Here is a 26,680-nt window from a genome sequence, read left to right as displayed (position 1 = left end):
TCAAGCACCTCCACCACGCAAGCTATGCTCGTGTCCCATTAAGGACATTGGATTAAAGCTCATCAAAGACTTGTTTTTAAAGTTTGATTAAACAGGGAAGTGGGAGCTGAGATGGTTTGGGTTTGTGACCTCCTGCTGTGCTGAAATGATGCCACAGAAATGCCTTGTAATGATGGGTCTTCCTGGGAAGGAAGAGAGAACGGGCCACTCTTGGAGTATCGTCAGCAGTTTTTGGGTCATTCTGCTAAGAACAGATGTGCTGGCATTGGAGAGGGTTTAGAGAGGTTGATGAAAATGATTCCAGGAATGAAAGGGTTAACATGTGAAGAGCATTTGATGGTCCTGGGCCTGTACTAGCTGGAGTTTAGAAAAAGGATGGGGGAGATTTCATTGAAACCTATTGAATACTGAAAGGTCTAGATAGCGGATGTGGAGGGAATATTTCCTTTGGTGGCTGAGTCTCAGACCAGGGGGCTCACGCTCAGAATACAAAGTCTCTTTAAAACAGATGAAGATAAATTTATTTAGCCAGAGGGTGGTAAATCTATGGAATTTATTGCTATAGAAGACTGTGGAAGCTAAGTCATTGTTTATATTTAAAGCTGATGTTGATAGGTTCTTGATTAGTTGGGGTACCAAAGATTAAGGGGAGGAGGCAGGAGAATGGGATTCAGATAGATAATGAATCAGCTGTCATGGAATAGTGGAGCAGACTCGATGGGCTAAATGGCTTAATTCTGCTCCTAAGTCTTATTGTCTAGTGGGAGTCCATTGTCATGCCAGCGCCCTGGTGGTGTACACTGTGCGAGAGTGGGCTGGAGAAAGGCCAGGAGGCCATAACTGCATGTTCTGTCCTGAAGATTGTTGCTAATGTTGGCATCTGTCCCAGTGTAGGGTTTGGGTATTTCAGCTGGGGTCTGAGTTGTGTGTGAAGTGGTGGGCACTTGGAGTGAGCTGTGTTGTGGACAGTGGGCGTACAGTGCTACTTAACCTTTGATTACCCCTTGAACCTATATCTGGTCTCTGATTGGTCCCTAATGTCCATGCGATTGTGAAGTTGGTCATGCCTATATCTGATGTACTGGTACAATGAGAGGCTGGATCTGGCCATGTTTTCCCAGGTGCTCTTCATGCCTGTCCATCACGGGCCCCAATCCAACACTGTTTCAGATGTTAGGGTTGGTTGTCTGAAAGGAGTTAAATGAAGCTCAAACACTTTAAGACCTTCACACTCATCCCTATGTTGCTTTCTTCAAGGTGCGGACGCGGTTTCCCCCAGAGCCTAATGGGATTCTCCATATCGGCCATGCTAAGGCCATCAACTTCAACTTTGGTTATGCCAGGGTGAGTGTTTCTGTGTTTAGCTCCGTGTGTCCTGCCTGACTCTCTGTCCTCATTCCTTACTGCATGTCCATTAAGCCACCCTCTACAGAGCTCTGTGGTGGAGGGGCTCCACATACCATCCTCGCACCCCATTCACAGAATGTGCGATGTCAAAAAGAAATCGTCACTCGTTTTATTAAAATCCTTCCTAAATGTTTGGGTATCTGTAACGAGTGGTAGATGTAAATTAATGACTGGTACTGAACCCGGTGTTGCACAGTGACAGACCTGTCCCCACCAGTACCGTGTCCCGGTGTTATACACTGACAGACCCGACCCCACCAGTACCGTGCCCCGGTGTTATACAGTGACAGACCCGTCCCCACCGGTACCGTGCCCCGGTGTTATACAGTGACAGGCTGGTCCCCACTGGTACTGTACTTCCCTCCCCCCCCCCCCCCCCCCCCCAATGTTGTACAATGACTGACGTGATCCCATCGGTGTGGTATCCCAGTACTGTATCTGTCGCAGACTTGCTGCATTTATAGCTCTCCTGTCGGCATTGTGAAGAACTGCTGTCACCTTTTGACCTTGTGCATCTTGCTGCCTCTTTCCCACAGTATCCGTATACTTGTATGTCAGGTTGAGGTGCTGTCCGCTGTTACTGATTAGGGTAAATGTTGATTGCAGGCAAACAATGGGATCTGCTTTCTTCGGTACGACGACACAAACCCTGAGAAAGAAGAGGAAAAGTATTTCCGAGGCATCAGGGAGATGGTGGAATGGCTCGGTATGTTTGGTGATGAGCTGTGTCAGGCAGATGGGTGCTGTTTGTTCACTGGTGTATGATTTCAAACAGATTTGATTGTAAGTCATTTCTCGGACAATATGTTGGTGGGAACAGATTGGCAATCCCAAGCAGTTCCAGTGATCTGGATTGGTCTGCTCCCAAATTCCTGCTGATGCCAGTTGTTGAGCTCGATCTCCTGAACCTGGCACCATGACCAGTGTTTCTGCTGTGCTTCTGCATTCCTTCCCCCTCCCCCACCTCACCCCACCAAAGTCAGAGTTATGTAGCCCCAAAACAAGCCTTTTGGCCCAGCTCATCTATGCTGACCAAGATGCCTAACTCAGTTAGTCCCACTTGCCTGCAATTGCCTCATATGCCTGTAAACCTTTTCCATCTATGGAGTAAGTGTATCCATCGCTACCTCTTCAACTAGTTCCATATACCCACCACCCTCTGTGTGGACAAAGTTTAAAAGGTCAGCTGTTAAATCTTTACCCTTGCACCTTAAACCTCTGACCTCTAGTTTGACACCCTAAACTGGGGAAAAGTCTGACCACCCACCCATCTATGCCCTTCATTATGTTATAACCCTCTATAAGGTCACCTCCACAACAGAACCCCCCCCCCCCCCCCAATCTCCTGTGCTTTAAGGAAAACAATCAGTCTCTTGTCATTACTAAAGCCCATTGGTCTCAGTAACATCCTCATGAACCTGTTGCTTTCTGATGGTGACTGAAATCATGCTCAGCAGCCCACTGTGCTATCACTGAGCTCTTGCAAGATAACATCCCAACTCTTGTTTCCAGAGACTTTTTCTCAGGGCAGAAATGGCTAATACAAGAGGTGGAGGTATAATTTAAAAATGATTGGAGGGAAGTATAGGGGGGATATCAGGGACTAGTTTTTTTTATGCAGAGTGGTGGGTGCGTGGAATGCCCTGCCAGGGGTTGTGGTAGAGATAGAAATGTTAGGGACATTTAAGAACCTCTTGGATAGGCACATGGATGTATAAGGGAAGGGTTAGATTGATCTTGGAGTAGGTTAAAAAGCTGGAGGAACAACATAGGCTGAAGGGCCTGTACAGTGTTGTAATGTTCCATGTTCTTGGGCTCAGTTCAATGACTGATCATGTAAAGTATTCCAGATGCCATTTTCACCATTCTGCCTGTCTATGTAATCACTTTCAGGGAACTGTGTACTTGTTTCAAAGGAGCTGATGCTCTGAGGAACAGCTACCCACCTTCCACAGTGGTACTAAACTTTTACATTGAACCAGGGTTGGTTATGCCCAGCACACCTTCCGTGGCAAGGCTAGGAGACCTCACAATCATCACTCTCTGTGGACATTGCCAGCTCCATCAAAAATCAGCCCCTGCCCTATGACACACAAAAAAGTTGGGCTCTCTTACCCTGCTGTTCATTGCTGTCCTGACTGACAGACTGTGGAGGAAGGGTCTCCTTAATGTTCCCTTAAGCGAACTGATCCCATCCCTTGTTAAATTTTCAGGCAATGCTTCAGAGTTCAGATACTGGGTTTGGTCTGAACCGTACTGTCTCTGAATAGACAGTCCTAAGTGCCTTGCTCTCTTTCCCCAGAGGGGACAAGAAGTCACTACCTGACACAATAAGTAGGAATGTGGTCACAATCACTGCAGTGTGAGATCTGCTGTCTGGGTGTTTTCCTTTTGGATTGAAAGAGGGATTGAATGTGAAGAGTACAGTTGTGATACTTAGTTTGTGGTACTTACACATGGTACTGAACCTCCTCTAACCATCTCATCTTCCTCAAGGTTACACGCCATACGAGATCACCCATGCATCTGACTATTTTGACCAACTGTACGACTGGGCAGTGGAATTAATTAAAAGGTGGGTGCACAGAATATACAGCGCAGGAGCAGGCCATTCATCTCTTCTACTTTGAGCCAGTGTTTCTCCATTGCCCAATGACTAAGGGCCACTTTCATTGCCCCACCCCCCCCCCATACCCCTGTTCCTTTCTCCATTGTGTTTATTAAGTTTCACTTCCCAAGAGAGTGTTCTGCCTTCTGCGCATGGACTAAACAAAGTTTCACCAGGATCTTCTGTTGGAATTCTGTATTTCCATTCTGTGAGTTCTGCTACTTTTGGTCTTCAGCACACATAGAAATATCTATCTTGTCCATTGTAGTTTATTCTGGGCATTATTGGCCAGGCCAGCAGTTGTAGTCTCCCTTTATGCCCTCGAAATACACTTCCAATCTGATGCCTGCAAACGGAACTAAGGATTACTATAGGAGGGGAGTAAAAATCAGCTATAGTCTGAAGTCACATGTAGACCAGATGAAGTGAGGGAAGACCAGACGGGTGAGGGGATAATGTAGACTGGACAGTGAGGATGGCAGGTTTCACTGTCAAGAGAGATTCTTTGTGTCACGTGCATTGAAACATGTAGTGAGATCTGTTTGTGTTAACAACACAGTCCAAGGAACATGCTGGGAGCAGCCAGCAAGTGTTGCAATGCTTCCGGTGCCAACACTATGTCTACAACTTGTTTGCCCTAACCTGAACATGTTTGGAATGTGGTAGGAGACCAGAGTATCCAGCCATGGAGAGAGCATTGACTCCTTACAGACAGTGGTGGGAATTAAACCCTGATTCTGGCGCTGTCTTACTGTACAGTTGCAAGAAAGTTTGAGCACTTTGCACTCATAAAATGTGGTCTGCTCCTCATTTAAGTCAAAATAATAGACAAATACAATCTGCCTAAACTAACAAAGACCATAAGATATAGGAGCAGAAGTAAGCCATTCGGCCCATCGATTCTGCTCCACCATTCAATCATGGGCTGATCCAATTCTTTCGGTGATTCCCACTCCCCTGCCTTCTCCCCATATCCTTTGATGCCCTGGTTAATCAAGACCCTATCTATCTCTGCCTTAAATGTACCCAATGACTTGGCCTCCACAGCTGCTGGTGGCAACAAATTCCACAGATTTACCACCCTCTGAATAAAGTAATTTCTCCGCATCTCTGTTCTAAATGGACGTTCCTCAATCCTGAAGGTGTGCCCTCTTGTCCTAGACTCTCCTACCGTAGGAAATAACTTTGCCATATCTAATCTGTTCAGGCCTTTTAACATTTGGAACGTTTCTATGAGATCCTCCCTCATTCTCCTGAACGCTAGAGAGTACAGCCCAAGAGCTGCCAGATGTTCCTCATATGGCAACCCTTTCATTCCTGGAATCATTCTCGTGGATCTTCTCTGAACCCTCTCCAATGTCAGTATATCCTTTCTAAAATAAGGAACCCAACACTGCAAATAATACTCGAAGTGTGGTCTCATGAGTGCCTTATAAAGCCTCAACATTACATCCCGGCTCTTGTATTCTATACCTCTAGAAATGAATGCCAACATTGCATTTGCCTTCTTCACCACCGACTCAACCTAGAGGTTAACATTTAGGGTATCCTGCACGAGGATTCCCAAGTCCCTTTCCATCTCTGCATTTTGAATTCTCTCCCCATCTAAATAATAGTCTGCCCGTCTATTTCTTCCACCAAAGTGCATGACCATAACTTTCCAACATTGTATTTTATTTACCACTTCTTTGCCCATTCTTTCTGCAGGCTCTGTTTCCTCAACAACACCTGCTCCTCCATCTATTTTTGTCTCATCAGCAAATCCATTAACCCCATAGTCCAAATCATTGACATGCATCGTGAAAAGCAGTGGTCACAACACTGACCCCTGTGGAACTCCACTGGTAACCGGCAGCCAGAATAGGATCCCTTTATTCCCACTCTGTTTTCTGCCGATCAGCCAATGCTGCACCCACGCTAGTAACTCCCTGTAATTCCATGGGCTCTTATCTTGCTAAGCAGCCTCATGTGTGGCCTTGTCAAAAGCATTCTGAAAATCCAAGTACACCACATCCACTGAATGTCCTTTGTCTACCCTGCTTGTAATTTCCACAAAAAAATTGAGGAAATTACAAGAAGGGCAGTCAGGCAGGATTTCCCTTACAGGAAGCCATGCTGGCCTTTGCAAATCTTGTCATTTGCCTCTAGGTATTCCATAATCTCATCCCTAACAATCGATTCCAACAACTTCCCAACCACTGATGTCAGGCTAACAGGTCTATAGTTTCCTTTCTGCTGCCTCCTACCCTTCTTAAATAGCAGAGTAACATTTACAATTTTTCAGTCATCCGGTACAATGCCAAAATCTATCGATTCTTAAAAGATCATTGTTAATGCCTCCACAATCTCTCCAGCTACTTCCTTCAGAACCCAAGGGTGCAGGAGATTTATCCACCCTCAGACCATTAAACTTCCTGAGCACCTCCCAGTCATAATTTTCACTGCAAATACTTCACTTCCCTGACACTCTTGAATGTCCAGTATACTGCAGATGTTTTCTATTGTGAAGACTGATGCAAAATATACATTCAGTTCCTCTGCCATCTGTGTCTCTATTTACAATATCTCCAGTGTCATTTTCTACTGGTCCTATATCTACCCTCAACTCTTTTTTACCCTTTATATACTTAAAAAAGCTTTTAGTACCTTCTTTGATATTAGTCACCAGCTTCCTTTCATAATTCATCTTTTCCTTCCTAATGACCTTCTGCAAGTTTTTAAAAGCTTCCCAATCCTCTATCTTCCTACTAGCTTTGGCTTCCTTGTATGCCCTCTCTTTTGCTTTTACTTTGGCTCTGATTTCACTTGTCAGCCACAGTAGTATCCTTCTTCCATTTGAAAATTCTTCTTATTTGGAATATATCTTTCTTGCACTTCCCTCATTTTTCACAGAAACTCTAGCCATTGCTGCTCTGCTGTCCTTCCTGCTGGTGTCCCTTTCCAATCAACCTTGGCCGGTTCCCCTCTCATGCCATTGTAATTTCCTTTATTCCACTGAAATACTGACACATTGGAATTTAGTTTTTCCTTCTCAAATTTCAAAGTGAACTCGATCATATCCCTAAAGGTTCCTTAGCCTTAAGCTCTCTTATCACCTCTGGACCGTTGCACAACATCCAATCCAGCAGAGCCGATCCCCTAGTGGGCTCAACAACAAGCTGGCCTGGTTTTCCCAATCCACTTCCACGTTAAAATCCCTAATGATTATCATGACATTGCCCTTCTGACATGCCTTTTCTATCTCTTGCTGTAATTTGTAATCCACATCCTGGCTGCTGTTTGGAGGCCTGTAAACAACTGCCATTGGGGTTCTTTTATCCTTGCCATTTCTTAACTCAACCCATAAAATTGTTTCTTCTTGTCAGTGCTGAGTAGATCATTTAAGCAATCACAGTCTGGGTTCAAAAAAAATGTGAACCTCTGGGGTAATGCCTTCTCAAAAGCTAGTTGGAGACAGGTATTGCAATCAATGTGATTAGATTTGAGGTCTGAGTTGTATAAGTGCCCTGCCCTTTAAAGAAGCTACAAAGTCAGATTGCTGACAAAGCTTACTATTCTCAAGAAAGATCTGTTTATGTGCAACATGTCTCAATCAAAACAACTTTCAGAGGACCTTAGAAGATTTGTAGAGATGCATGAAACTGGAAAGGCTACAAAAACATTTCTAACGACCCTAATGTTCATCAGTCCACAGTAAGAAATTGCCTACAAATGGAAAAAAATTCCATACTATTTCAAGTCTCTCTAAGAGTGGACATCCTGCAAAGATCACATCAAGAGCACTATGTGTAATGCTGAAGGAGATGAAAAAGAACCCAAGGGTAACAGCAAAATTCCTGCAGAAAACTCTAGAATTTGTTAAAGCACTTGTTCATGTGTCCACTATAAGAAAAAGCACTGAACAAGAACGGTGTTTGTGGAAGGATGCCATGGAGGAAACCATTGCTTTCCCAAAAAAAAGTTGCTACACTTCTCAAGTTTACAAAAGACCACCTGGATATTCTACAATGCTTCTAGGAGAATGTTATGTGGACAGTTAAGACAGAAGTTGAACTTTTGGCAGAAATTCACACTGCTATGTTTGGAGGGAAAAGGGCATTGTACACCAACACCAAAAGCTCACCCTAATTGAAGTATGGTGGAAGGAGCATCATGGCTTGGAGCTGTTTTGCTGCCTCGGGGCCTGGATAGCTTGCAATTGTTGAGGAAACAATGAATTCAAAATCGTATCAAGACATTTTACAGGAGAATGTCAAGATAGAGGTCTGTCACCTGAAACTTAATAGAAGTTGGATGATGCAACAAGACAATGATCTAAAACACCAGTAAATCAACAACAGAATGGTTTTAAAATAAGAAAGTTGGTGTTTTGCAATGGCCGAGTTGGAGTCCAGACCTTAACCCAATTAAGATACTGTGGCATGACCTGAAGAGATCTGTTCATGCAAGGCATCCTAGAAATATTAATGAAACAGCTTTGTATGGAGGAATGGTCTAAAAATCCTTGTAATTGTGTAAGTCTGATCAGCATCTACAGGAAGTGTTTGGTGGAGGTTATTGCTGCTAAAGGAGGTTCTACTAGTTATTAAATACAATGGTTCGCATACTATTTCCCCTGGACTGTGATTGATTAAATAATGGGTTAAATAAAGATGTGAAAAGTATAATTGTTTGTGTGTTATTAGTTTAGGCGGATTGTGTTTGTCTATTATTGTGATTTGGAAAACAAACCACACTTTATGAGTAATTACAGCAAAAAAACCAGGTAACTGCAAAGAGTTCAAACCTTTTTTTTTCTTGCAGCTGTATGTCATAGAGAAAGACAGCAGGGAAACAGGCTGACCACCAGCTACCTGTCCATACTAATCCCACTCTTTATTCTTATTAACATTCGATTTCTCATCTACATACTGGGAGCAGTTAACCCTCCATGTACATGTCTAGGAGGGAACTGAAGCACCCAGGAGAAACTGAGAATGGGTAAACTCCACAGATAGTGCTGAAGGTCAGGATTGCATTGTACCGGGGTGTCAGGCACTGAGGAAGTAGCTCTATCTACAGCTCTTGAATGTGGTAAAATTCTGCACCATACCTTGAACTTAACGTTTTCTCTCTGTTTCCACTACCATGCAGGAACATGGCATATGCCTGTCACCAGAAAGTGGATGAGATTAAAGGACACAATCCTCCCCCTTCTCCGTGGAGGGATCGGCCAATTGAGGAGTCCCTCCTCCTGTTCGAGGTAGGTGGTGGCAACAGCATAGTCCCCAATGTCTGCTGGCAGAACCCACCAGAGCTCCAACTGGAGCCTTGTTGGAAATCATTTGGGCAAATCCGTCCACGCCTTACTATTATTAATCTTGTACCCATATTAATCATGTGGATGAAGGTGGGAGGGTGGGGGACCTGTGGATTGGGCTGGAGGAAACAGGTTGGATAGAGTCGGAGTGGTAGGTTTCCGGTGACATCATCGTCGAGAATGGCAGCTTAAGTCACTAGCTCCTCCGGAAAAACATGTATTACGCCCTGTTAACCTGTCAAATATAATATATTTCGAAAAATATTTGAACTGAAAAGAGGGGCAAGAATGGGGAAAAGAAATGGAAATTAAAAAAACGACACTGCGGAGCCTGCGTCGGAGAGGAATGCAGTGAGTGGCTCTCCTACCCGACCGCGTGCTAGTGAGGCGGACGCTGGGCCTCGTTCAGGTGAAGCGGTGAATATCTTCAAAATCCTGAAAGAAATAATGGAGGTCCAGAAAGATATGAAGCAGCAGCTCCGTGATATCAAGGCAGAGCTTGCCAGTGTTAATCAAAAAATAGCGGTGGCAGAGACTCGAATTGAGAAGGTGGAAGATCATGTTCAAAATGTGGAACGGATACTGAGCAAGACAATAAAAATATTAAATCACCAAGAAGGTAAACTGCTTGACCTGGAGGGAAGATCACTAGAAAAATATCAGAATCTACAACGTTCCCGAAGGAGCGGAGGGCTCGTCTATGACGGAGTTTGTCAGAAAATTACTGCAGGACGCGCTGGATCTTCCCCCGGCTATGAAGCTGGAAGTCGAAAGAGCCCACCGTGCGTTAGTCCCAGAAGCTACCCAGGATAGAAAGCCACGCTCAATAATAATTAAATTCCTTTGGTACAGCACCAAGGCGGAGATTCTGCGAAGGGCCTGGAGTAAAAGAGTGTTTTTAGAGGATAAATTAATATATTTCGACCAAGATTACCCCCCCCCCCCCCCCCCCGGCGGTCCTTCAGAAACGCAAAGAATACTCTGAAGTAAAGCGAATACTGAAGCAAAATAAGATTAGATTTCAAACTCCGTACCCTGCTAAACTTCGAGTGTTTTATGACAATGGGACATGGTTGTACCAGACAGTGGAAGAGGCGACTACAGACATGAAGGCCAGAGGGTTGCCCGTCAGCATGACCAAAACGAGGGAAAGCCTGGCTGAGGAATTATCCTGCTCCACTTGGGAAATAATGCGAGAATCGAGAAGGCAGGAGACGGGAGGAGGCTGAGAGAAATATATCTGGAAGAGACCGGGAGTTTCCCAAAGACAGTCCTCAACCCCTTCAGAAGAGCCATAAGGTTTGGCTAACTTTAAAAATGTTGAGAAGCTAAACAGAAGCAAAAGTACATGGTGATATACCTATCTTGAGAAATACTTATTATAATGTGGATTTTATATTACTTAGTTGTTGTTCTTTATTCGCTCACTTACTCCTTTTTCCCCACCAAAATGAGAATATATATATGTGTGTGCATATATGTGTATATATATATGTGTGTGCATATATGTGTATATATATATGTGTGTGCATATATGTGTATATATATATGTGTGTGTGTGTGTATATATGTGTGTGTGTGTGTGTGTGTATATATATATATATATATATATATATATATATGAGGAGTACATAGGGAAATCTTTTCTGTGTAATGGATTTGTTCACTGACTTTTATGAATACTGCAATACCTCAACTCACAAGTAGGAGGGGTTATCCCCCACAGCTAGACATTTCCTCTAGCTCATCGCAGGGTCATCTACTAGTGACCTCAGCCTTGGAATCACACGTTCGTTGCCATTTTTGTTATTATTTGCGTTTCTTGGTTCTTATTTGTTCAGGGAGTAGATCGATTTAAGTTTTATTCTAATTTCAATGATACATTGACAGATAAATACAGATGGCTAAGGACAAAGTAAAATTCATTTCTTTTAATGTAAATGGGCTATTAAATCCAATCAAATGTAAGAGAATTTTATCCAAAATGAAAAAAGAACAAGCCCATGTAGTATATTTACAGGAAACTCATTTAAGTGATAATGAGCATAAAATACTAAAGAGAATGGGCTTCACTAATCTGTTTTTCTCCTCATATAAATCAGGACACAGGAGAGGAGTTGCTATTCTTATCTCAAGTAAGCTAAATTTTGAAAAAGTATTCGAAATGGGAGATAAAGAGGGCAGATATATTCTGGTAAAGGGAAATATAGACGGCAATTCAGTTACTCTATTGAATATATACGCACCCCGGAAAGTGATATTGGTTTCTTTCAGAAAATTACTGATATTATGGTATCGGAAACAGAAGGTCTCCTGATATGTGGGGGAGACTTAAATTTACAATTACAACCAAACTTAGACTCTTCCAATAGAAAAACCTATGGAACAAAATCTTAACATAAGAAAGTTAATACACTTTTTGAGGATGTTGGTTTAATTGATATATGGAGGGACCTTTTCCCTGACAGAAGGGATTACACTCATTATTCTGCTCCACATTCTGTATATACAAGAATAGACTATTTCATAACATTTGGAAAAGACAAAGACAAAATAAACCTGTGGAATTGGGACAATAGATGTAAGTGACCATATACCTATATATTTACCTGTTGATTTTGACCTACAACCAAAGAATACTATTTGGAAACTAAATTCAAGTCTACTCAATGATCTGTACTTTAAGGAACAAATTAAAAAATAAATTGGTCTCTACTTAGAATTTAATGATAATGGAGAGGTTTCACCTCCCATTTTATGGGATACTCTGAAGGCGGTCTTAAGAGGGAAAATTATAGTGATATCTTCAAATAAGGAATAAAACATTAGAGGAATTACAAAATAGGCTGAAGGAACTAGAGAAAAAACACAAATTGAATTTGGCACAGGATACATTAGGGAAAATTAAAAGAATTAGGAATGAAATAAATAGTTTGGCTACGTAAGAAATCAGGAAAAACTTAATGTTTCTGAAACAGAGACATTATGAAAGTGGATCGAAATCTATGAAAATACTGGCGTGGAAACTGAAAAAAAAAAGATAGCAGAAAATACAGTTCATAGAATTAGGGACCCAAGAACAAAAATGATAAAAAAAAATAATAAGCTAAGTGAAATTCAAGAAGCTTTTTATTTATTTATTTAAATTTTAGAAATTACAAGGAATAAATGTAATAATAAAATAGTAAGAAAAATAATATTGACCCTCCCCCCTCCCCTTAACCCTCCCCCCCCTTAACCCTTATCTAAAGAAAGAAAGAAGAGAAAGATTGCCTGGATATCGGAGGACCCCCACATGCTCCATGGAGTTCAAAATAGTTTTGATATTTATTTTTACTTTCCCCCAATTACTATAATTTTATCTTCAAAGGACCTGTGTATTTAATCCTATCTTTTGTAAGTATGGGAGCCAAATTTTCCAAAATATATCATATTCATTTCTTAGATTATATGTACTTTTTTCAAATGGAATACAACTATGTATTTCATTATTCTAGTGATCCATAGTTAAATATAAATCAGATTTCCAACTAACTGCGATAACTTTTTTGGCTACTGCCAATGCAATTTTTATAAATTTTTTCTGATACTTGTTCAATTTAAGTTTCGGTATTGTCCCTTCAATGTCTCCTAATAAAAATAATAGTGGACTATGTGGGAGTTGTACTCCAATAATTTGTTCCAATAAAAGTCTTAAATTTATCCAAAATGGTTGAATTTTAAAACAGGACCAGGTAGAATGTAAAAAAGTACCAATTTCTTGATTACATCGAAAACATTGGTCAGACATATTTAAATTAAATCTATTTATTTTCTGTGGTGTTATATATAATTGATGTAAAAAATTATATTGTATTAATCTAAGTCAAACATTTATTGTATTTCTTATACTATCAAAACATAATCTTGACCAGTTTTTTCCATCAATTTTAACATTCAGATTCCCATTTTTGTCATGATTTATGAGTTCCTAACTTAATTGTTTGTTTTTGAATCAAGTTATACATACAAGATGTAAATTTTTTAATTTTTCCTTTCTGAATTAATATTTCTACTTCACTGGGTTTTGGCATCAACATTGTTTGTCCCAGCTTTTCTCGTAAATAGGCTTTTAATTGAAAATAACAGAAAAGAGTGTTATTTGATATTTTATATTTATTTTTTAATTGATCAAACGACATCAATATACCTCCTTCAAAACAATCACCTATATATTTAATCCCCTTTTGGAACCAATTATGGTAAAAGGAATAAGCCTATTTTGAATTAAAGTTCTTTTTGCTAATAAAGATTTCTTTATCTCATCGTCCATATTTACCTTATTCCATAAATCAATCATGTGTCTTAATATAGGAGATTTTTTTTTTCCCGTATCCATTTGGATTCCCATTTATATATAAAATCCTCTGGTATATTTTCTCCTATCTTATCTAATTCTATTTTAATCCATGCCGATTTTTCTTCATCAAAAAAAGACACAATAAATCTAAGTTGATTTGCTTTATAATAATTCTTAAAATTTGGAAGTTGTAACCCCCCCCTAAATCAAATTTACATGTCAATTTTTCCAATTGTTCCAATTGAAAAAAGTTCCAATTGAAAAAAATTCCAATTTTTCCTTTCCAAAGAAATTTCCTTACATATTTATTCAGTTCTTGAAAAAACTTCTGAGGTAATTGTATTGATAAATTTTGAAATAAATATTGCAATCTAGGAAATATATTCATTTTAACAGCATTAACTCTACCTATTAATGTTATTGGTAACATCATCCATTTATCAAGATCCTCTTTTATTTTTTTTAATAATGGCAAATAGTTTTGTTTATATAAATTTTTTACATCGTTATCAACTCTAATACCTAAATATTTTATCCCATTCATTGACCATCAAAATTGAATTGCTAATCGACATTGATTATAATTTCCTTTGGTGAGGGGCAAAATTTCACTTTTATCCCAATTTACTTTATAACCTGATACTTTCCCATATTCTTCCAATCTAAAAGATAATCTTTGCAAGGATTGCAATGGGTTTGTTAAATAAATCAAAACATCATCAGCAAATAAGTTAATCTTATATTCTTCTTGATTAACTCTAAAGCCCCCAATATCTGGATCTGTTCTAATTAGTTCTGCTAATGGTTCTATTGCCAATACAAATAAAGCAGGTGATAAAGGGCAGCCTTGTCTAGTTGACCTCGTTAAGCAAAATGGTGTTGAAATTTGACCATTTGTAACTACTTTAGCTTGAGGATTAGTATTTAAAGTTTTAATCCATTGTATAAAAGATTTTCCTAACTCATATTTTTCCAATACCTTAAATAAAAAATCCCATTCCAATCTATCAAATGCTTTTTCTGCATCCAAAGCAACTGCCACACTCATTTCCTCTCTTTTTTGTGCCAAATGAATTATACTAAGTAACCGAGTTATATTATCCATTGATTGTCTATTTTTAATATAACCTGTTTGATCCATATGTATTAATTTTGGTAAATATTTAGATATTCTATTAGATAAAATTTTTGCTAGTATTTTATAATCTGTATTCAACAAAGAAATAGGCCTATATGATGTTGGTTTTAAAGGGTCTATCTTTTTTTGGCAATACAGTTATGATCGCTGTTAAAAAAGATTGTGGAAGTTTATGCATTCTTTCCATTTGGTGTATTAATTCCATAAAAGGAGGAATTAATAAATCTTTAAATTTTTTATAAAACTCAGGAGGAAAACCATCTTCTCCTGGGGATTTATTACTCTGAAGTGATCCTAAAGCTTCTTCAACCTCTTTTAATGTAAAGGGCATATCTAATCCTTTTTGTTCTTCCAAATTTAATTTTGGAAGGGTTATTTGTGATAAAAGTTTATCTATCTCGGCAATCTTATTTTGTGATTCTGATTGATATAGTTCAGTGTAAAAAATTTTAAAAGTTTCATTAATTTCTAAAGGCTTATAAGTAACCTTATTTACACTTGTTCTAATTGCATTTATTGTTTTAGAAACCTGTTCTGTTTTCAACTGCCAAGCAAGAATTTTATGCGATCTTTCACCTAATTCATAATATTTCTGTTTAGTTCTCATAATTACTTTCTCTGTACAATATGTCTGAAGTGTATTATATTGTAGTTTTTTATTAACAAGTTGGCTTCGTTTTTCTTCTGTCATATATCTTTGAGATTCTTTTTCTAACTTTGATATCTTTTCCCAATTGATCTATTTCTGCTGCGTATTCCTTTTTAATTTTAGATGTATAACATAATCTGACCCCTTAAATATGCTTTCATCGCTTCCCATAATACAATTTTATCCTCAACTGAATGTAGATTTGTATCCAAAAAAAATTGAATTTGTTTTTTCATAAAATCACAAAAATCTTGACGTTTTAATAGAGTTGAATTAAATCTCCATCTGTAATTCAATTCCTCCTTATCCATCATTATCATGGGGGAATGATCTGACAATATTCTTGCTTTATATTCCACACTTTTCACTCTATCTTGAATATTTTTTGATAATAAAAAATAATCAATCCTTGAGTAAGTTTTATGTCTGTTTGAGTAAAATGAATAATCTCTTTCTCTTGGATTAATTCTTCTCCATATATCAATAAAGTTTAAATCTTTCATTAATGATAAAGTTAGTTTTGTTATTTTTGATTTTATAGCTCCTTTAGTTGATCTACCCAAAACTGGATCTAAACAAAAATTAAAATCTCCACCTATTAATATTTTATCATGTGTGTCAGCCAAGTTCAAAAAAACTTCTTGTATGAATTTTGCATCATTTTCATTTGGTGCATAAATGTTCATAAAAGTCCATAATTCTGAAAAGATTTGACAATGTATAATCACATATCTCCCCCCCCCCCAGAATCAATTATTACATTTTGTATTTTAATTGGTAAAAATTTATTAGCCAAAATTGCAACTCCTCTCGATTTTGAATTAAATGAAGCTGCAATGACATTTCCAACCCAATCTCTCTTTAATTTCTTGTTTTCTATTTCGGTTAAATGTGTTTCTTGTAAAAAAAAGCGCGCTATATCTCCTTTCATTTTCTTAATATATGTTAAAACTCTTTTTCTTTTCACAGGTCCATTAATTCCATTAACATTAAAACTTTAAAAATTAAGTAAATTAATCATTTATAATAGTACCTTGGGAATTCTTTAAAATTCTCCATGTTGCTATGAGTTTCTCCCCAATCATCCAGGCAAAGAAGAAGAAAAATAGAAGAAAGATAACTAATATATAAGAAAAAAAAACCAAAATACCCCCACACTAATGTTGCGAATAAAAAGAACACAACATTACCCCCCCCCCCCCCCCCATTTTTCGGGTCATGGCAATCGCTATGATTGTACACGCGAAACTCGCAGCTATCGATCAGGAGCTCCTCCAGCTCCCCCGCAAAAAAAAAGAAGAAAATATATTAATAAAGAAAAAAATAATTAATGTCTCTACTCCCAATTATTACTCCTCGACCATTTTTTTTTCTCTTATAATTGTCCATCAAGTCCAACCTTGTTCCAGTTTTCATCATTAGTCCATTCCATTTCTATAATTCTTTAGTCCTCTTCACGGACATCAGGTAGTTCTTGTACAAATTTCTCCACTTTCCGGTAATCAACGAAGAATCTTCTTTCTCCATTATCCAGGAAAATTATCAATTTTGCTGGATAGCTCAATAAAAATTTATAGCCCTTTTCCCATAAAGATTATTTCACTGGATTAAATTCCTTCCGCCTCTTCAACAGATCGTAGCTTATGTCTGGATAAAAAAAAACTCTTTTCCCTTCTATTATCAATGGCCCTTTTCTCTTTTTAGCACCTTGAGTAGCTGCCTTCAAGATCATTTCTTTATCTTGGTACCTTAAACATTTTATCAAAATTTTTGATCTTGGATTTTGATCTTGTTGCGATCTTGGTCTTAAAGCTCTGTGTGCTCTTTCAATTTCAATTACTTGACTTCCTTCTTCCATTTCCAAAATTTTCGGAATCCATTCTTGAAAGAATTTTATTGGATTTTCCCCCTCTGTACCTTCCATAAGACCAACAATTTTAATATTATTTCATCTGCTAAAGTTCTCAAGTGCATCCATTTTTCCCAACATCCGTTTTCTTTCTGTTGTCCAGGCAAGGTTATCATATTCTACCTTATCTATTCTTTCCGTGTTTTCTTCTATTTTTACTTCCATCTCTTTGACTTTATTATCCATCTTCTTTTGTTTTTCCACCACATTATCAAGTGTATTTTGCATCCTTCTTATATCTGTTCTTCTAACTTTAAATTCATTCGTCATATCTGTTTTTATAACTTTTAATTCATTCGTTATATACATCAGGATATCTTTTATGTCTCCTTTAATCTCTTCTTTCTTTTCCTCTTCTTCTTCCTCTGAACTTCCCAAAGAGTCTGTTTCTACTTCCGATCCACTTCCAATTTCACTCCCAGCCTTAGTTGAGGTTTGTAGTTTTGTTAATATCTGTTCATGCATACCTTCGCGCATGCGTTGTTCTTGCCGTTTCTTCTTAGAGACCGCCGACATTGCTGCAACTTCTTTTCCCGCATCACCAAAAATGCCATGTACTTCATCAGGAGGAGATCCAACTTGAGTCGGAGGCTTCGCCGAGGCGGCTAGGCCTTTTTCCCCGCCGATTTGCGCCGTCTTCGAAGTAGTAGCTTTCTTTTGTTTCAGTTTAGGAGCCATATCAAAAGATAATCCTGAGTTGTTTATAGTTAGTTTCTAATAGATATTTAATAACTCTTCTTCATTTAAACCCTATTTCATTACTTTTTGCGAGGGAGCTAGAATCCCAACGACCCTACGTCATCACGTGACGCCCCCCATTCAAGAAGCTTTCGAAGTGTTTTACAAAACTCTATATTCCAAAGTTCCAGGGGGAAGCATAACCCAAATTGACACCACCTTGAATTCTCTAGAGTTACCCACTTTAAGCGAAGAACAAAATAGAACAATGACTACTGACATAACTGAAGTTGAATTAAAAGCTGCAATTAGTAGGCTTAAATTAAGGAAGTCACCAGGGTCAGATGGGTATACGACAGAGTGGTACAAAGAATTTAAAAATGAGTTAATTCCTGTTTTACTCCCCACACTGAACTGGGCTCTAAAAAAGGCACAAATGCCTCCCAGTTGGAAGGAAGCGATAATCTCAGCTATACCGAAAGAAGGCAAGGATAAAATGGAATGTGGGTCATTTAGACCAATATCCATTCTTAATGTAAATTATAGGTTATTTAACTCCATCATGGCCAAACGATTAGAGGAGTTTCTACCCATACTGATACGTAATGATCAGACAGGTTTTATACGACAACGCCAGACTTGACAATATACGAAGGACATTTCATATTATGGATCATATACAAAAAAAATAAAATCGAAGCAATAGTGATAGCGTGGACACTGAAAAAGCATTTGATTTGGTTAATTGGAATTTTCTTTACAGAGTTTTACATAGATTTGGTTTCCAAGACACAATTATTAAAACTCTACAGACACTATATGACAATCCTACTGCTAGGATTAAAATCAATGGATATTTATCAAATAGTCTTACCCTAGAAAGGGGCACGAGACAGGGTTGTGCATGGTCACCACTATTTTTCGCGTTATATCTGGAACCATTAGCTCAATACATCAGACAAAATGAAGATATCGGTAATTACTATTAAAGGGACAGCATAAATTGGCTTATTATGCGGATGACATTTTGATCTATCTAGGGCAACCAACATACTCTTTACCTAAATTCTTGCAATTCTTTGAACAATATGGTCAATTATCAGGATACAAGATCAACATAGATAAAACCCAATTACTTTCATATTACTATAGCCCACCAAGAGAAATTGAAAGTCGATATCCCTGGGCATGGCACACAGAGTCTTTCAAATATTTGGGCATCATTATGCCAAAAGATTTGGCAAAATTATCAGAATGTAATTATCAGCCTTTATATAAAAAAATTAAGGAAGATGTGGCAAGATGGAACCTGATTCCTTTTTTCAGTCTCAGTTCAAGGATTGAGTCTATTAAAATGAATATACTGCCCAGACTGTTTGTTATATCTCTTTCAGACCCTACCAATAGACATTAATCAAAATTAATTCAATGAATGGAACAAGATGTTATCAAGATATATTTGGCAGGGTAAAAGGCCTAGAGTTCATCTCAAAACTTTGCAATTAACAAAGGAAAAGGGGGAATGGGGCCTACCTTCTCTTAGAGATTATTATTTTGCAGCACAGTTGAGAGCTGTGATATGTTGGTGTAACCCATCATATGACGCTCAATGGAAAAACTTTGAGGAGTGGGTACTTCCCATCCCCATATAAACAATTTTGGCTGATAACAACCTGCAAAGGTACATAAATGCTATTGATAACCCATGGGTGAAATTGACTCTTAAAATATGGAAAACTACAAAAAAAGAATAATCTAGAGGGAGATATTGCAATTCTTAAATGGCATGCATATGACTTGGATTTTACACCAAATAAATTGGATGCTAGATTTAAGGACTAGACAGCTAAAGGAATAACAGTTCTTTGCAACATAATGAAAGAAGGAACACTGTTCGGTTTTGAAATGCTTAAAAAGAAACACATTAGAAAAACAAGATTTTTATCAGTATTTACAGATGTGACAATATGTTAATAAGACACTTAAAAATGTAAACAATGCAAATACATGCTTGATAGAGCTCTTTAGAAAAGCATATAATTCAGATAATGGTAGTAGAATCATTTCAAGCATGCATAAGGGGTTGTCAAATCTTAAAACACATTCATGGTCCATAAAACACATACATTAAAACAAAATGGGAGAAGGAAGGAGGGTTAATTATATCTGAGGAAGAATGGACAATAATATGGAGGTATCAATGGAAGTGTACCAGTTCACAGAAATGGAGGGAGTTTGGATGGAAAAACTTGTTAAGATATTTTATTACACCCTCTCAGAAATCCCATTATGATAGTAAGCTCCCTGTTTGCTGGAGAAATTGTGGAAATCAAAATGCAAATCATTATCATATTTTTTGGGACTGCCCTGTTGTCAAAAACTATTGGAGGGGGATACACAATGCCCTACAAGACATCTTTAAATGTGAAATACCCTTAGAGAGTAAGACCATATATTTTGGATATAAACCTCAAGAATAGTTGAAAAGAGATAAATATTTAATGAATATACTGTTGGTGGCTGGTAAAAAGACTCTTACTAGGAAATGGTTATCACAGAAGAGCCCAACTTTAAATGCATGGATGGAAATTACAATGGACATTTACAAACTGGAGAGGATAACAGCATCTGTTAACCATAAGCTGGAACAATTTGATTCATACTTGGAAAAATGGTTTAACTACATAATGCCTCATAGGCCTGATTTTATTCTCACAAATCAATGAATCTGTTGTAAAAAAAAATCACTCCCTACTTGTACATAGTTCTTTCTTTCCACTCTGTTCTATGTGTATACCTCAGATAAATACTTTGTGGAGATTTGTGATATATATGATTTTATGATATATATGTACAATGTCTGAAATACATCTTATGGAAATGTTTGATGACGATGAACTTCAATAAAAGATAAATAAATTACAAAAAAAAAAGAGTTGGAGTGGTAGGGGGAACTGCGGGTTGGGTTGGAGCATAAGTCATAGCTGGTGGTCATTCTCGACCACAGATTATTGAGGATTGCACATTGCAAGTGCTCATGAGTCAGTGAGCTTCCTTCATCTGCCCCACAGAAAATGCGGAAGGGAATGTTTGCAGAAGGAGAGGTGACCCTTCGCATGAAGCTGATTATGGAGGATGGAAAAATGGATCCTGTGGCTTACAGGATAAAATACACCCCTCACCATCGAACTGCCGATAAATGGTAAGCTGCTGTCTGAGCTCACTCTCTCCAAATTAGTCACTGCCCACGCAGCTCCCCTGCTGTTACTCTCCCAACCCTGCCTCAGCTCACTGACCCTGGCTCCCAAACCCCTTACTGCTTTCTACCTCAGCCCTTTGTCTCTCGTCTCTTTCCCCCACTGACCCCAGCCTGCCCCCTTCACTGTCACCCTTTCCCAGCCCCCGCTACAGTGCTTGGTGTTTTTCGGGTTCTCACTGCCTGTTTGTGTGTCCTTTGAAGGTGCATCTACCCAACGTATGACTACACTCATTGTTTGTGCGACTCTATTGAACACATCACGCACTCGCTCTGCACCAAGGAATTCCAGGCCCGGTGAGCTCTACCTAGTGTTTCTTCATCTCTTGGGATTCGTAGTTGTTGGCAAGGCAGTTAGTAATGGGGGAGCATTAACTACAGTCATTACTAACAGAGGCCTGAGTGGTTTGGTAAAAGAGCTTTACAAGGAAGGACACTGTAGCACTGCATGTTTGTAGAGCTGAATGACTAGATAACTACATGTAATGTGGTAGTATCCCATTTTTAAAGGGCAAATGAGGCTGCGGGGCAATAGGGTTAGTTCAGGATTGAGTTAGGAAGATCCATGTCTCTTTGTGACAGCCTACTTTGTTCTGACAAAACTCTTAAAAATATGGAGTTAACCCCAATGGAAAAGTCTGGAGCTGAAATCCTTAAGGCAGTCCTACATTACTGACTGGCAACTCCTGTGATATATCTGGTGCCAAGCGTATGTCTGCCATTCATTTGGATTCATCAGCTTTGTGGAGAGGAGCTTGCTACATTGTAAACAGCTTGCTCTCTATATCATACTGGCTGGGCTTGTGTATCACGTAGACAGCTGGGACACAACATCCATGGTCGACCCTGATAAGCTTCCTCCTCGCATAGCCAGTGTTGGTTATTCCTCACATATCCCTTGTCATTGTGCAAAGAAACCTGTGGCATGTTGAAAAGTCAGGTGAGCAATAGTTTTTGTTGGATTGTAAATCATGGCCTTGCTTTGGGGGCTTTTGTTTTTGCTTACATGGTGGGTGGTGAACATTGATGCTTCCTGCTGCAGTAAGTGGGGAGAGGTGGAGGTTTGATGCTTGTGCACGGGAGGGGTAAAGGGGTACACGGGGTGCTAACGTTTTTCTGTCATTTATTCTTCTGTTTTCATTAATGTCTGTATTTCAGGTGGTATACTGTTTTCATTCTGATATTAAATAGAACCACTGAAAATGGCTTGCTCAATTGCATTATAGAAAGCAAGGACTGAAAACGGTCTTCCAGTCACATTGTATTGTGATTGCTGACACTGAGTTCATTTTGGCTTCAATTTGCTGTTCTCCTGGGTATAGCCGTAGTATCAAGTTGGTATCTGATGCCCAAATACTTATTAAAAGTAGGCTGTCATCATAAAATTAAGGCAATGAGGTACCTTTTTCAAGTTGCTGCTCTAGGGAGATTTCCATGTAGAAGTTGGTACTTCATTGCCTTAATTTTACAAGAATGATCTCAGGAATGGCTCTAGGCCTGTATTTGATGGATTTCATAAAGACGAGGGGAGAATTTCATTGAACCTTCCATATCATGAAAATATCTGAATAGTGGATGTGGGGAGAATGTGTCCGTTAGAGTCTAGCACCAGAGGACAGTCTCAGAGTAGAAGGATGTCTCTTTAGAATCGCGATGAGGAGGAATTTCTCAACTGCAGGATGGTGAATCTACAGAATTTATTGCCACGGACATTTTTGTTAAAACCGACATTAATAGGTTTTTGATTGGAAAAGGGCTGAAGAATTATGGGAAGAGGATAGGAGAATGCGGTTGGAAAAAAAATCAGCCATGACAGAATGGTCTCAATAGGCTGAATGGCTTAAATCTTCTATATCTTATAGCCTATTGTTAATTTGCAAAGGACTGTTTTCAAATGATGATTACAACAGATTATGCAAGTATTACTGCAAATTTAGAGTAACACATAATTTTCTAGCGTTTTGTGTGTTGTAAAGTCTTTGGGACATTCTTGGGTTATTGACAGATGACCTCTGAGCAACCCTGTAGACAGAGGGGAAGAACAACTGGGGGATAGTATGTGAGAGAGGGGTTATGAAGTTTGATACGTTGTTTCTGACAGGCGGTCATCCTACTACTGGCTGTGTAACGCTCTGGATGTCTACTGCCCTGTGCAGTGGGAATACGGTCGACTGAACCTGCACTATACAGTGGTGTCAAAAAGGAAGATCATCAAACTGGTGGAGAAAGGGGCAGTGAGGTAACATTCTGTTCTTCATTCAGAGCGTTTGTTAACTCAGTAACATCCATGGCCAGTCCATATATGAGGTAATGGCCTCCTTTCAATTGGTGTTCGGTGACTTGCTAATTAACTCAGTAACATACACAACTAATAAAAAGGAAAATTAATCCAAGTTTATTATCATTAAAATACGTCGTGAAATTTGCTTTGCAACAACAGTACAGTGCAAGAATTACAATAAGATAAAAAACGTGTGTATATATGCAGAATTAAGTAGTTAAAAGGAGAGCAAAAATAGCGAGGTCATGGGTTCCTGGTCCTTTCAGAAACCTGATCCGTTGAAGTTTTTAATGCAATAAAACATATCTTTTTGGTTAAATTGATCAAAATCAGATTGATTGTGAGCTCCATTTAGTAATCTGTTGCCACATTGTGAATCCTGCACCCAGAGCTCCTACAGCCAGCTCTCAGAAGCAGTCTGGTTAATTCAGGGCCTGAAGCCTCCATACAGAGTGCAGACACTCGGGCTTCATGCCACTGAGTAATCCTGGGGTTTGGATGCATGTACTGTACACTTTGGGACTAATAGTAAGGGCAGATGAGAAACTGTGATCCATTCCAGAGTAAAGATCTCTCAACCTTCATGGTGCAGACGGGGGGGGTGGAGTGGTTGTGTGTGTGTGCGTATGCCTCCGCCCCCTCCACCCCCCCCCCACCCCCAAAGGCTAAAGACAGCATGGTTTCCTTGAGGGAAAATCTTATTGACACATCTGTTGAAATTCTTTGGGGGGGGGGAACAGGCAGGATAGACCAAGGAGAGTCAATGGATGTTGTCTACTTGGATTTTCAGAAGACATTTGACAAGGTGCCACAAATGAGGCTGCTTAATGAGATAAGAGACCATGATTCTACAGGAAAGATTTTAGCATGGATAGAAGATTGGCTAACTGGCAGAAGGCGCGTATCGAAATAAAGGGGGCTTTTTCTAGTTGGCTGCAGTGAATAGTGGTGATCCATGGGGGTCTGTGTTGGAAGCACTTCTTTTTACGTTATGTTAATGATTTGGATAATGAGTTGAAGGCTTTTTGACCATGTTAGCGGATGATACAAAGTTGGGTGGAGGGGCAGGTAGGGTTGAGAAAGCAGGAAGTCTGGAGAAGTGGCAGCTGGATAATAGTAGCAGCGAAGCATATTGTCATGCATTTTAGTAGAAGGAATAAAGGTGTGGACAATTTTCTAAATAGGGAGAACATTCAAAAACCCTTGGAACAAAGGGTCTTGGGAGTCATTGTGCAGGATTACCTAAAGATTAACTTGCAGATTGAGTCCGTGGTAAGGAAGGCAAATCTATTTTGAGAGGGCTAGAATACAAAAGCAAGGATGTAGTGATGAGGCTTTATAGGACATTGGTCAGACTGTATTTGGAGAACTGTTAGCAGGGTTAGCTGTTAACTAAGAAAGGATGTGCTGGCATTGGAGAGGATCCAGAGGAGGTCCACAATAATGATTCCAGGAATGAAAGAGTTAATGTATTAGGAGTGTTTGATGCCTCTGGACCTGTACTCACTGAGGTTTAGAAGAATGAGCAGGATCTCATTGAAACCTATTAAATATTGAAAGGCCTAGATAGTGGATGTAGAAAGGATGTTCTCAGAATAGAGGGACATCCATTTAGAATAGATGAGGAACTTCTTTAGCCAGATGGTGAACCTGGAGCTTATTGCCATAGGCGGCTGTGGAGGCCAAGTCATTGGGTACATTTAAGGTGGAGGTTGATAAGTTTTTAATTAATCAGAGCATCAACCGTTATGGGGAGAAGACAGGAGAATGGAGTTAAGAGGGATAATAAATCAGCCATCGTAAAATGGTGGAGCAGAATCAATGGGCTGAATTGCCTGTCTTATGGTTGATTGAAAAATTGTAAAACGCCTCCATAGGGTGTGGATTCAAAGTGGGGAGGGAGAGTTCCGGTTGCATTCTGAACCTCGAGGCCCAGTATAGGGCCACCCACCCAAAGGCTCATCCTTCCTAACTGTCCTACCCGTGGAAGAGTCTGTGTGTCCCACGGTGTCCTCGCAGAGATCTCGGCACCCTGGATGGTTTGCAGTGCTAAGGCAGGGTTTCTCCAGTTATTTACGAGGGTGACTATAGCTGTCTGACAGCTTCCTTACAGTAATTCAGGGATCTTGTCACCCACTTCGCATACTTTAGTCCGGGGGTGGGTGGGGGGCAGGTCTTGTAGGTTGAGGGTGGAGAGGAGGAGAAGATGGGGATAGGTAGAGTAGTGGCAAGTGATGTGCACTGGCTTGTGTTGGATTGGAGACATTTCCTCTGAGTGGAGGGGTTACCCATAGGGAAAGCATTCCACCCACAGTGGAAAGTTGGGAGATCGCACTATGGGTGATGTGCAGTGGTTTTCATGCCTGGGTGTGGTGTGTGGGAGGGCTCCCACTAGGGGTGTTCTGTTGTGAGTGGAGTTAACCTGGATGGGCAGTTTTCTACAGGATGGGATTTCTTTCCCCCCCACCCCACCCCAATGGAGCATTCTGTTGAGGGATCCCCTGTGGGTGATGTATGGGGATCTCCATCACTAGGGGTATTGGGGTAATTCCCAGGTGATGTCCTGTGTGTGGGGGAGGGGTGAAATACCCTGTGGGTAGGGCAGGAGGTTCCCTTGGGGGCATCCTATCATCTGTGTACTTTGTTCATCTGTAGGGACTGGGATGATCCCCGCCTCTTTACACTGACTGCTCTGCGAAGGAGAGGCTTCCCCTCAGAGGCCATCAACAACTTCTGTGCTAAGGTAGGCCATTCAAGAGAGAGTTGAGAAGCAATCCTCTTAGCCACTGGGCAGTGAATGTCAGGAACCCTCTGCCAGGAGCCACAGTCTGTTCCAGGCAGAGATCATTTATTGCAGCGACGGGGAGCTGGGGTAAAAACTGACCGTGGTCACAGTAAGTGCAGAGCACTCAAGGGCTGCAGTGGCCAGAAACCCCCCCGTGTCCTTCCTAATCTGTCAGGCGCAATGGCTTCTGAAGGATTCTACAGCCATGAGTAGCGCTCATCCATCAGCCCAGCTCTGACGTAATGCCCCCTGCACAATTATTGTCACACACTACCTCACACTCTGCACCTTGCAACAACTCACCCCTGTGTGTGTATTATACACACACAAC

General features: G+C 39.7%; 1 protein-coding gene across 1 annotated transcript in view; it reads left to right on the top strand.

The window, feature by feature from the left end:
* qars1 (glutaminyl-tRNA synthetase 1) overlaps positions 1-26,680 on the top strand; it is a 69,667-nt gene that overhangs the window by 22,481 nt on the left and 20,506 nt on the right. Inside the window, exons 10-17 of the mRNA XM_073071964.1 lie at positions 1,258-1,344; positions 2,014-2,113; positions 3,904-3,982; positions 9,149-9,257; positions 21,099-21,229; positions 21,488-21,580; positions 23,385-23,522; positions 26,220-26,307. Coding sequence (XP_072928065.1) covers positions 1,258-1,344; positions 2,014-2,113; positions 3,904-3,982; positions 9,149-9,257; positions 21,099-21,229; positions 21,488-21,580; positions 23,385-23,522; positions 26,220-26,307 — 825 coding nt within the window. The remainder of the gene's footprint in view (positions 1-1,257; positions 1,345-2,013; positions 2,114-3,903; positions 3,983-9,148; positions 9,258-21,098; positions 21,230-21,487; positions 21,581-23,384; positions 23,523-26,219; positions 26,308-26,680) is intronic.

This window comes from Hemitrygon akajei, chromosome 19, assembly GCF_048418815.1.
Source record: "Hemitrygon akajei chromosome 19, sHemAka1.3, whole genome shotgun sequence".
NCBI classification, from domain to species: domain Eukaryota; kingdom Metazoa; phylum Chordata; class Chondrichthyes; order Myliobatiformes; family Dasyatidae; genus Hemitrygon; species Hemitrygon akajei.
Note: the sequence above shows the minus strand (reverse complement) of the source record. Positions and strands in the feature narration are given on the sequence as shown.